Source organism: Cavia porcellus, unplaced genomic scaffold, assembly GCF_034190915.1.
Source record: "Cavia porcellus strain 051 isolate PalLab524CR breed Dunkin Hartley unplaced genomic scaffold, mCavPor4.1 scaffold_30, whole genome shotgun sequence".
In the NCBI taxonomy this organism is placed as follows: domain Eukaryota; kingdom Metazoa; phylum Chordata; class Mammalia; order Rodentia; family Caviidae; genus Cavia; species Cavia porcellus.
Window position 1 is genome coordinate 3289981 of NW_026947513.1, and position 12356 is coordinate 3302336.

Sequence of the window (12356 nt, forward strand, 5' to 3'; positions counted from 1 at the left end):
TCATGTGACACGTGATATGTGTGATGCTTGGGTGGGTCGGAAACAGGCGGGGATAATGTACGAGTCAGAAAAACTCCATGGGGTGGTGCGTATCATGAGGGTCTGAACCAGGATGTTAAAATGTATGAATGAGAAAAAAACCACGAGATGGTGTGCAGCAGGAGGTTCTGAAGCAGGCCATTAAAACACCACGTGGTAGTGCGCAGCTGGAGGTTCTGAATCAGGCAGGGGAATTGTAGGAGTGAGAAAATCACCACCACGTGGTTCGCATCAGGAGGGTCTGAATCAGGCAGGGGAATTCTAGCAGTGAGAAAAACCTTATGGTGTGCTCAGAATATAGAGGGTGTAAACCAGGCAGGGGAAATGTAGGAGTGAGAAAAACACCACGGGGTGGTTCGCATCTGGAGGTTCTTAACCAGGCAGTAAAAATGTAGGATTGTGAAAAACACCATGGGGTGGTGTGCATAGGGAAGTCGGAACCAGACTGGGAAAATGTAGGAGTGAAAAAAGCATCACCGGGTGGTGCGCATGGGGTGGGTCTGATCCAGGCCGGAAAATTGTATGAGTGAGAAAAACACCAAGGGTTGAAGCGCATCTGGATGGTCTGGACCAGGCAGTCGAAATGTAGTAGTGAGAAAAACACCATGGGGGGAGCGCATTGGAATGGTCTGAACCATGCAGTGGAAATGTAGGAGTGAGAAAAACATCACGGGGCGGTGCCCATCGTGAGGGTCTGAAACAGGCAGGGGAAATGTAGGATTTAGAAAAACACAACAGGGTAGTTTGCATCTGGAGGTTCCGAACCAGGTAGGGGAAATGTAGGATTGTGAGTAACAACACGTGGTGGTGCGCATAGGGAAGTGTCAACCAGATCAGGAAAATGTAGGAGTGAGAAAAAGCCCACTGGGTGGTGCGCATTGGGATGTTGTGAGCCAGACCGAGAAAATGTACAAGTGAGAAAAACACCACGGAGTGGTGAGCATCCGGTGGGTCAGATCCAGGTGGGAAACATGTGAGTGAGAAAACCCCACGGGGTGTTGCGCATCGGGTGGGTCTGAACAAGGTGGGGAGAATATACCAGTGAGAATAACACCACTGGGTGGTGGGAATAGGAGGGTCTGATGCAGGCAGGGAAAATGTAGGAATGAGAAAAACACCACAGGGTTTTGCGCTTCGGGAGGGTCTGAACTAGGCCAGGGAAATGTAGGAGTGAGAAAAACATCATGGGGAGATGCACATCAGGAGGGACTACACTAGGTCAGTAAAATGTAGGACCGAGAAAAACACAAGGGGGTGGTGCGCATAGGGATCTTCTGAATCAGGCCTGGAAAATGTAGGAATGAGAAAAACACCACGGGATTGTTCGCATCGGGAGGGTCTGAACCATCCAGTGGAAATGCATTAATGAGAAAAACTCCACGGGGTGGAACACATAGGGATCTTCTGAACCAGGCCTGGAAAATGTAGGAATGAGAAAAACACCACGGGGGGTGGTACGCATCCTGAGGGTCAGAACCAGGCCATTAAAATGTAGGAGTGAGAAAAACACGACGACGGGGTGGTGCGCAGCAGGAGGTTCTGAATCAGGCAGGGGAATTGTAGGAGTGAGAGAAACCCTACGGTGTGGGTGGAAAAGGCTTATTTCTTGATTATTCTAGGTTCAAGAATTTTTTAAAAATATGTAAATTCTATTGCAAGCATGTTGTTTATTACAACTTAGTAAAATTACCTAAATTTTAGGTATTAATTATATGCAAGTAAATGTTATTTTTGCATTTTGTAGAATGAAATTACTGATGAACATATGTAGATACTTAGAAATTAAAATCTTAAAACTCTTACATGTATCCTCAGTGGTTTTGTTTTGCTTATTTTTTTAAAAAAATATATAGAACATAAGTTCACAAAGAAATATAGTTCAGAATTGCTGATTCAGTAGAAGTGGATTGTAGGTCATCCTGTAGAGGAAGGAATAAATGAAGGGAAATAGGAAACAGGAGATGAATCTGTCTTACTGGCAAGGAAGGGCTTTAGAGATTTGAGAATCCACACCAAATGCAAAAACCACGATACACACTGCAGAGGAAAAGGATTAGAAATTACTGTCTTACCTCTGTTACCTCAACAGGCTTATATCCTAGAAGCCCTGCACAAAAGCCTTTCCTTTTTCTGCCCCTAAGACACTTGTTTTGATCTCCTTACAGTTCATTTAAGATGCAGTCTCAGTTCTCATTTGAAAGAAACCATTAATTATCAAGCATCCCTAGTGCACCAATGCTGTCCTCTTTCAGAGCGCTTCCTTCCGGTTCGGTGTGTGGCACTCTGTTTCATCAGCTGTCCAGCCCCACATCACATCCTCCCACCATGCCAGCTGCAGAAGCTGCCTGCCCACTGGCCAGGCTTTGACTTTTCTTCTCATATTCAGTACCACCTGCAGATATCTGTAATCTAGAAGATGCCATAGGGAAAGAGTAATGTTTTAAATCTAGTAATTACTGACAAAATGTGTTAGGATAAAGAGCCATAATACAGTAGAGTAATAAATACTTTATTTTGCTTTTATTTTTCTTTTTGAAATACAAAATGTGCACATTGAGTTACACAAACACGCGATGGCAGGTTTCAGTGTACATGTATTGTACTACTCTTTATGTCTACACTGGTGGTAGCAGGGCAGCGGTCAACATCCTATCTCTACACCAGAATAGATACCTGATTTATTGTTGCAAAGACAGTTGCAGATTTCATCCTCCTGCAGCCTCATGGTCTTTGATGTTTCTACCAAACACAAAGATGTGTGTATCTGTGGTACTGTTGTGGCATTTTTACAGTTTTGACTTAAAGATCGTTAAGGAGGATCTGAATTGTTGGCATTCTATTTGAGCTAAATTATAATGCAATCCAGATGAGTTGTTCAGCATCTATAGTCTTTTCCTGTGAAATCTTGGTGGTTGTTGTCAGTGTGATAGAATCACTGTTACCAAAATGGATTCTGCTTGCTATTTGTTCCTAGTATACTTTCGGGTAATTGGGTTTCTTTGACCCCAAATGGCTTGTAATATAAACATGCTGTGGGGAAGTCAGGGCAAAGGAGATGGAATTGGTCTTTAATACTGTCAGGGATTATTTTTTGTTGAGCATTATTATGTATCAAAGGACAGATATCCTGACCCTTTGCCTATGTCTGTAAACTTCCTTGCTTTGAACTTCCGCTTAATAGCTTCCTAGATACAGTCCACTTGTAAGATTAAACCAGCCCAAAATCATACATATTTTGTAGGCCTTTGCTGTAATACGTGGAAAAGTGCTTATTAAAATAAATTTTATTAGGCATATGCTGACATCCAGTAATAAACTAATTTTTTGTTATAAAAAATGCCAGATAATGTCTTTAACAGAAGGTGGCAAATCTATAGAAATTGGAAAATTACGCAGTTTTGGTTTCCAATTGTAGTAATCTTACTTTGTTAATGTTACATAAATGTAAGGAAGTGAAATTAACTTCTGGAAATAATACAGATGTACATATTTTAGAAAATGCTTTAAAATCCTAGGACTGAATACCTACAAATGAATAGCAAAAAACATTGATATTTTAAAAATCACTAATATGTGAAAGCCTCAATAATCCCATGACTAAAGGATCAAAAAACTCTTCACCAGATTCTATTACTTTTGGATATCCACAGAGTGTGAAATGAGTTAGAATATCTCATGAACTCAGTGCCATTATGAAAGGAATGCAAATTATAAATGAAAAACTCAAATCTTCCAGGGATTGCTTTATATTAAACAAAGCTTGTTGGCATAATATGCCTCAGTGTAAAGCTGAGCAATCTATGCTAAAAGTGGTAGCTCCAACTGTAAGTGTGATAGAGTAGTTCACATTTGACAAGTTAAATCACATTTTCGAAGAGCTGCATGGAGCGCATGATGTTTTCATCCTGTAAGGAGGCAACACAGGGCTTCAGTTCAGCGTGGCTGCAGCGGATGGTACCCTACTGTGCCCCTAGTGTCGCACCCCGCCCCCAGCTGCCTGTGCCAGTGCGCGCACACACACTTTCACAGCTAAATACCATCCCGTCTCTTAGATCACCATGGATCACTGTCTGATTTTTTTTTTTTTGGCTCTTTAAACATTTCATTTAACTTATCCTTATCAGTCGAGGATATTTTTAAATCATAACGCTGGATATCTGGAAACCAGAAAGGTGTAGGAAATAAATTAAGTGAGTAAGTGAGAATTTTGGCATTCCACACCTATAGTGCCAAATCACAGACTTCTGTATGGGTTCACAGACATAATGATGTGTATGACAGCTTACTGCCAACTTCGGAGGGTTGTGCTAGGGGTGTGAGAGGCAGCGTGGTGGTGGACTAGGGAGGTGTACAGTATCATGCGTCTTTCTCTGTGATTGGCTAGTTATATCTACGTGTGTGTGGACTTTGAAAAGGAATGGCCTGTCAGTGCCAACATAAAGCCCTGATTAAAAAATCCACAAATTGTGCAGTGCCTGTGTTAGGTTAGCACTGTCCTTAGAGGCAAGTTCCTAGGGCTGACTTTGGGTATTTTATAGGTACCCTTGTCAGTTTTATGGGACTGCTCTTTGTGAGCTGTTTAGTTGTGGGAAATGGTGGTTGAACCAATTTCAGTTTGCACTGAAACCAAGTTACTGCTACATCGTGAAGCAGGTTGATGTCACCAAGTTACCTGTCTGAAAGATCACCACTTCAGAAGGTGAGGTGAAAAACAGATGGTAGGAAAGGTGCAGAGCCAGAATTTAACAATAAAGAGAAAACCTGCAGCACCAACAGACTTCTTGGTCTCTGTGATTTCGTTTTTAATCTTGTGTGCTTCTACATACACATCAAGCCAAATAATTCAAAATAAATTTAACATTCATTTTCCAGAATACAGATAACTACCCACATCCCTCCCCCCAGAAATGTCTGCTCTATTTTTTTTGTATTTGAAGACCATTATTTGTCAGTTACAAATACTAAAAGGTTTGGGAAGAAGCATAGTAAATGGGTATTTTTGTATTTCCAGGGCTTCCTAGGTAGCCTGCCTTAGAGTAGACACATAATCATTGCAAGACTGTCAGTTGACATTTGTTTATAAAGTGGGAGCCCTGCTGTACCTGTTGTAGAAATGCTAAGATTAGACATTTGATCTCTATGTCGTGCTTAGTTCACAGTGGCTCAGTGGCACTACTTACTGAAGCTACTGTAAATTTACAGTGACAGTTTTTCCCCCTCATTACTTACTTTTTGGCAGCTTTCAATGAACTCATCTATGGTAACAACCCCATCTTTATTTTTGTCCATTTTCTGTACAAGGAAAAGAAAAAGAAGAAAATGTGTATTAAGGCTTTCGATATGAGACTCTCACACCTGAACCCCATAGAAAACCCATCTGCTCATTTAATGTGGAGACCCACACTGCAGCAGGAGCTAGTGGATTCTTGGAAATTAGAGTCCTATGGTAGTGTCCTTTCCAAAGGTCAGAGTCCCTCTGCCTCAGGTGAAACTTCACATGATAGAGTTCAGGCAATATGCTGAAATGTGAGTGCTGGTTTTCGCATGTGGAAAATGGGGCTAATCAGGATTTTTAACATCAGGTTTTGTGAGAAGCGAATAGAAACAAAAACTTGTAAACCTGAGAATTGCTTAGTGCTCTATTTAGGATATAGTGAAGTTACCAGTGTAATAAATTTAAAACCAAAGTTACAAAGTTAGTAACATGGAAAATATTCTGCAGTTTTTTTCTCTTTCAGTAAAATATATTTCACTCTTTAAAATCCACAGTGCTTTTCAAACATGAGGAAAGTGCTGATAATTTTGGACTGTCCATCCCTACTTCTGTTATCATTCCTACCTGGAAAAATGTCTCCACGTGTTGTCTGGGAGCATCTTCTTTGAGGACAGGATATGTGCATTTGCCCATCATGTCGTATATTGCTTTCATTATATCGAGCATTTCCTGAGAGGGAAAAGGCACACACATGAGTCTGCAAACAAGTATGAGGAACCCAGTGGAAGATGCTTGACGCACATTCCCATGTAGTTTAAACATTGTGATTTTTCTTCGATTCTTCAAAGACAAAGGTAGCAGCAGTTTTTTTTTTCCTTAAAAGCAGTTGAATAAGAATGTAAGAATCAGCCAGGCATAATGGCACAGGCCTTAATCTCAGGAGGCTAAGGCAGGAAGATCACTGGGAGTTCAAGATTTGAGGCCAGTTTGGGCTATAGAGTGAGTTCAAGAGCAGCCTGAACTGTATAGGGCAAAAAAAAGAATTCTAACCTTAGTTTCAAGATGAATTCAGTTATGCTCATTAAAGAAATGGTCTGGTTTAATATTTAGATTTACACAGATTTATATAGGTTTTCATAGACTTTGTTTTATTGAGTTATATATCTAATAGTTATCCATTTCCAATTTATTGAGCTATATTGCATTTAGAATTGCTGATATGACAAATTATAACTAATTAATTATAATTGCTAAAGTTAATTAGAATTTTAATTTTTTACCTGTGATTTTAAAGAAGAAACTATATATGCATGCTAGTCAAAATATTTTAATGCTGGTATATACTGTAACATTTTAGCAACATTTTAAATAAAACCAAATCTAACTTGCCTTGTCATTTTTGATCTCATGAGAGTAAACATATTTAATTTCTTAGTTATATAGATTTACTTCAGGTTGGATTTTGAAAAAGTTTGAATTAGGTGGATCGTGTAAATATTGACAGTATTCACATCTATTACAACCACTGTAGTTTTCAATTTGTAAAGTAGCTGAAAATGTGTATGATGTTTTTTAACGTAGGTAATTACCAAGAAGTTTGTTAGGCAAAGGAAGCATTCATGAGACATACAAAACACAGAAAGAGGTAGAAAGAAAGTGAAGACTAAGAGATGGTTAATGTTCCTGGGTCTATACCAAATATACAAGAAACACTAATTTGGAAAATGTGCTGTTGGCAGGAGCATTTAATATTCATGGTCTACCTCAGTACCCATTGTTTTTGACCCTGTGTGTCCTCTGCCTAAGAAACACAAAACCCATGACTGCTAACCAATCTATGGCTGTGACCAGGCATTCTTTCAATTGTGTTTCACTGACAGAGCAGGTTCATATGATTGGTCCTAGGTACCTTATTACTATGGAGCTCATGGTTCAAAACATCTCTGGGGAAGCTTAGTGAAGTAGAAAGACAGGCCATATGAAGACTGCGCATGCTCAGGATTTGTGTAGCTTTTCCTCTAACCCTCTTTGCACCCTATTGTAAGTGTGGTTTACCTGCCTCATCCCTTTCCCTTGCTCCATGAGTTTTAAATCACTGTAATAAGCTCTGAGCATCTTATTTTAGCCCGTGAGGATAGAAAGCCTGCCTATTCATCCTGTGTTTGGAGAGACCACGTTTTGTGGGAATGACTAGATCCTTCCCATAAAACACAATTTCTAGCACAGTCCATATGATTGCAAAATTGCATGTTTTCAATAGGAATCATATGGGACAAAAGTTTTTGGGGCCAAATATTCTAACACGGTTTGGATACATTTTCTTTACATCTGATTTCAACCAGTAATTGTTTCTTTCCCAGAATTTATATAAATGCCAGTGGGAAACAAGGATATAATCTTGATGGGCTTTATATTTTCTTTGGAGAGTCACCTAAACTATTCCAATCAATTCTAAATTATTTTTGGTTGAATATTTCACCTTCATATAAAGTATTTTGAATCTCCTGAAAAGATGACTCAAATTAATGATTGCAATTAGCATTTTGAAGAAATGAGAATTTTTCAGAAAACCGCTGTTAGTGAGGCATCCCTTACTTCTTTCGTGATGTAACCATCTTTATTTATGTCATACAAGTTAAATGCCCAGTTGAGTTTTTCTTGTACTGTCCCCCGAAGCAAAATGGAAAGACCCTTGATGAAATCCTGTAAAGAAATAAAAATATAATTTAGATCTCTGATAAAATTGTCTTTTAAAATGACAGAAGTAAAGGTAACAGTCCTCTGTATTTTCAGTTATATTTAACAAGTTGACAAGTGTTTTTAGTCATCTGTTTCTACTAGTTCTTTGTGGTTATAAACCACTCTCTTGCCTTTAATATTGTCACCTTCCAATTGAAAACTGGCTTATACCAATGCCTGTCTCCATCACTTTTGGGGGCTTCTACAGCAGGGTTGTTACTATATTATCTCTGTATTTGCTTACCATAATGACTAGCCCACAATAGGAGTTAGTGAATGTTAGTTAAATCATTTGCATTCTGAGACTGTTCTCATATAGTTGAGTAAATCCTTATGTGAATGGATTAAAAACTATTAGAAAAGAAACTAAGTAAGCTGTAATGTTTACTTCTTTTGAGAGATAAGAGTAGCTTCTTGGAAATTCAATGAGGGAAAGAAAGTATTCTTGGGCTTTATTCTTGTGCTCAAAATGGATCAATCACCAAAGCTGATTTTCCCACGAAAGGTCTAAAAATCTCTTTCAGAGTGTCTTAAGCCAAATGATATAAAAAAGAGACCAGAACTTACCTCAAAACTCACAGCTCCATTGTGGTCTGTATCGAATGCATTGAACAGAAAATGTGCATACGTTGTAGAGTCTGAAATGTTGAAAAGGAAATATCATTAAGTCAGTGTGCTGATAGCCTATATAAGGTCTAAGTTTTCCTTTATTCAAGAAAAGTAATTTGCCTTCTTTAGGGTATGCTTTCTTCTTGGCTTCCCAATGTCTCTTGGCAGAAGACTACAATTTGAGATCATAGGAATCCTATTCACAGGCCATCGGTGACAGACCTTCTCTATGAGTTTCTGGCTGGAAATGCTCTGAATAAATGTGAGTCTTAGTCATCTAACAACACAGGACTGAATTATGGCCCCACAGTGGGTATGAGGATTGAGTGAGATGTCTGGAAATTGCTTAGCGTTTGGCAGACACTCTAGAAATGAAGTAGAAAGAAGACAAATTATGAGACTAGCAGAGTTGCTATTATTAGTACTTTCATCATTTTTACAACTTAGAAAAGATTCTGGAGTTTGGAAAGGTGGAGAAACATGCACAAAATCATCCAAGAAGTAGATGCAAGGAAGAATGCTGTGAGGTTAACTCGCAGCCAGGCAAGTTGGCTGATGGGTGTGCACACTGGAGACTCGGGAAGCTTCATGGCCCAGCGCAGAGAGGGTTTCTAGTGGTGGTGCGGTTGTGGGTCATGGGGAGACCTTAGTGTTTCTGGGTCCCAGGTGAGCTCCAGGACTCTGGGCACTTGGTGATAAGCACAGGAAACTCTCTGTCCCCCTGCCACACGCAGTCCTGTTCTCAGGCTCTGCTTCCTCCTCCTTTTCCCTTCCTCCCTCTTACCCTTTCATTCCCCAGTCTTTGATCAGCTTTCTGTATTTTCATCTTAAAAGTGTAATTTTCCTTACTGTTTTTTTTCTTCTTCACACCCTGCTTTCCTTTTTAAGTGCTTTTGAGCTTGACCCTTGATCAAATTTACATGATTATCTTAAATGCCCTATCTCATGGGTTTTAGCCTTTTGTCCTAACCTTTTTTTTTAATGTTAAAAAATTGTAACCTTTCAGCTTATTGGCTCTAGCCTTTTATTTTTTGTTTAAAATCTGATCTCTTTCTATTTTATGACTTTTTGCTTTTATTTTAACTGGGATTTAACATATGCTGTTTACACATTTTACTTTATGAATTGCTTTTAAAGTGCTGTCAAGAAACTAAATCAGAATAGCAGTGCAGAATCGCCTTTCACAGAGAATAAAGGGAACAGACTTTTAAAGTGCTGTCAAAAAATTAAATTAGAGAGCAGTAGCCTTTCCCAAATAAAAGCGGGAACAGACATTCCAGAGTTTTGGCTCTTTCCTCTTGTCCAGTTAAAGGTAGCAGCATTACTCTTCTCCTTTAAAATTTTTTTAATTCCTGCCTAAGAAATCCAGACTCCTTTCTGGGCTCTCAGGGCTCATAATCTACTTAGGGATTATTTTTTTGAACGCATCATCACTCTGGTGGTAAATGCTACTTAAGATCATACATTTAATGAGGTAGACTGAACACTCATTTTCTCCAAACAATGGCGGTTTTATCTCTTACCTTTAAAAGTGATTTAAAGGACTCATTTCAGATGAGATCCAGCACATTGAAGGTGATATGGCCATAGAGAAAAACCAGATATTTTTCAAACACATGAATTACTAACATTTGTTTTCAATGAAATAACGAGGCACAAAATTTGAGTCTAAATAATATGAAAAACCATTTTGGCTAGGGTGTAGGTCCCCATAGTATTGATGGACTGCAGGAAGAAATCCTTTTGGATGTGAAACCAGGGGTTTCATTACAATTGACATTGTTGTTGATAAGAAGTTCTACTATAGAGTAATCAAGAATGGGCAGCCTATTTTTATTTGCAAAGTTGCTTTGCTCTGAACAGTACATTTTCACAAAGTTATTAACGTGTTTAGTATTCTGTAGGGATGTGCTGATAAATTTATTTTCAGGGGAGGAAAAAAGAAATTTTGCATATTTTATAATGAACTTCATTAAGTAAGTCTCTTGTTACCCTGTTTATACAGTCAATGTGGAAGGCTCTACCTTAACTAACAAAACTTGTCATGAATAATAGCCTTCAGCAAGTGATTGTAATTTTTTAAAACTGAAAAACAAGGAGTCATAGATGTACAATAATTACCTTTCAAATGAGATTTCTCCAGCTTTAAAGCTTGATGTGTGTTAATGATATACTCAAAGGTCATACTGATGCCAGCCCAAGGACTTCTAGTTTTCTCTATGAAGCTGGCATTTCTCCTAGAGGTTATGCCATTTTTAAGCCTGGATTTATCATACAGAGATATTAATAGTGCAGATTTATTAATAGGGTAGTGAAGTCCAACTGCCTGAATTACAAAATGCAGTTTTACTAAAGATTAACTACATAACATAACCTTTGGCAAGTTGTTTCATGTGTCTCTGACTCAGTTTCACTCTCTATAAAATGGTAAAAATTCAGTATGTATGTCATAGAGACTTTATGAGATTTAAATGAACATCCATATATATGAAGTGTTTAGAATTGTTGCAGCATCTATTAAATATTTGACAAATATTCAGGTTTTATTCTTTCAGGGACACAAACCATTCTTATTTCAACTATCTTTAAAAACTGAGCTCCATTGGGAGGGAAAGGCAAAGGGTTAAATAAAGAATCCGGCTATATTATATATATATATACATGCACCCACACTCCAAGAGTGTAAACTACACGTACTGCAAACATATACTAATAACAACAACAAAAACAATGAAAGTGTGGCCAAATGTTTTACAGATTAAACATTTTTTTCACCTAAAAAGTTCTTGCTTTTGAAACTCTCTGCTGTGTGTTTAGATGGCTGGAGTTCTAATTTGATGCAATTTCATGCTCAATAAAGGCCAGCAGAATTATGTCATGAAAAGTAATGAGCCTTCTCATGGAGTTTGGATTTCTTCTGACAGGGAATATTAATTTCAAAGCAGAGTAGTGATGCTACTAACTTTGGGCAAGAGATAAGGATCCCCAAGACTAGAATGCCGGCCTCAGCACAGGGGAATGTAGTGAAGCTAAGTCAAAGTGAATGCATGAGTTTCTATGGCTTGGTTTCACTGGGAAAGTATTCTTTCTAGTAAATATTTGCTAAAAGGTAGATAACTGGATTCCTAGATGCTCAGCTTCTGTACCGTTGCCAGTTAAAATGATGAGATTTCTCCTCCCTTCTATGATCACATTTCGTTGCATCACAAAAATAATTAGTTAGATTGATGTGCCGAGATTATCTTAGTTTTCTGTAATTTTATCTGTGAAGTTGTAAAATGAATGTTAAAATTTTATAGTTGGGTAACAAAATTTGTGAATTTTTAGGAGAGGAAGAGATTTCTGGTCTAGGAAAATATCCATTTAACAAAGGATAGGTGCAGCTACTTTCAGAGAGTTAAAGTCATCATCTAGGTTCTGAATGGGAAAGCGGTGAAACAAAGACATTCAAATGTCAACATTTTACACTACAGAGTGTTAGAGTAGGCTTTATTGTTCCAATTCTCACATTTTACAGACGAACAACTTGAGGTTCAAAAGGTAACTCACTTAAGGTCACATACCTTCATGGTGTCACCCTATCCATAAACTGGAGACTCCTGTGTTAGCCCAGTGTTCTCAACCCAGTTATTTCCAGATGACAATGACTATGTCCACTAACTCTTCAATGATGACAATGTCCCAGCTTTATGAAAAGAAATCAGTCTGATTGAATTCCCTCTTACCACCGCAAACTCTACCCTCACCTCAATTC

The 12356-nt window shown here is 38.4% G+C and overlaps 1 protein-coding gene across 6 annotated transcripts in view; it reads right to left on the reverse strand.

Annotated features, from left to right (window-relative positions):
* Positions 1-2527: 2527 nt before the first annotated feature.
* Positions 2528-12356, reverse strand: part of Kcnip4 (potassium voltage-gated channel interacting protein 4) — a 1100013-nt gene continuing 1090184 nt past the window's right edge. For all 6 annotated transcript variants that reach the window (XM_063240453.1, XM_063240457.1, XM_063240452.1 and 3 more), the window contains 5 exons: positions 8561-8631; positions 7850-7957; positions 5879-5983; positions 5269-5331; positions 2528-3944 (listed from right to left, as the gene is read on the reverse strand). In XM_063240453.1, the coding sequence (XP_063096523.1) occupies positions 3897-3944; positions 5269-5331; positions 5879-5983; positions 7850-7957; positions 8561-8631 (395 nt within the window). In that variant the 3' untranslated portion in view covers positions 2528-3896. The remainder of the gene's footprint in view (positions 3945-5268; positions 5332-5878; positions 5984-7849; positions 7958-8560; positions 8632-12356) is intronic.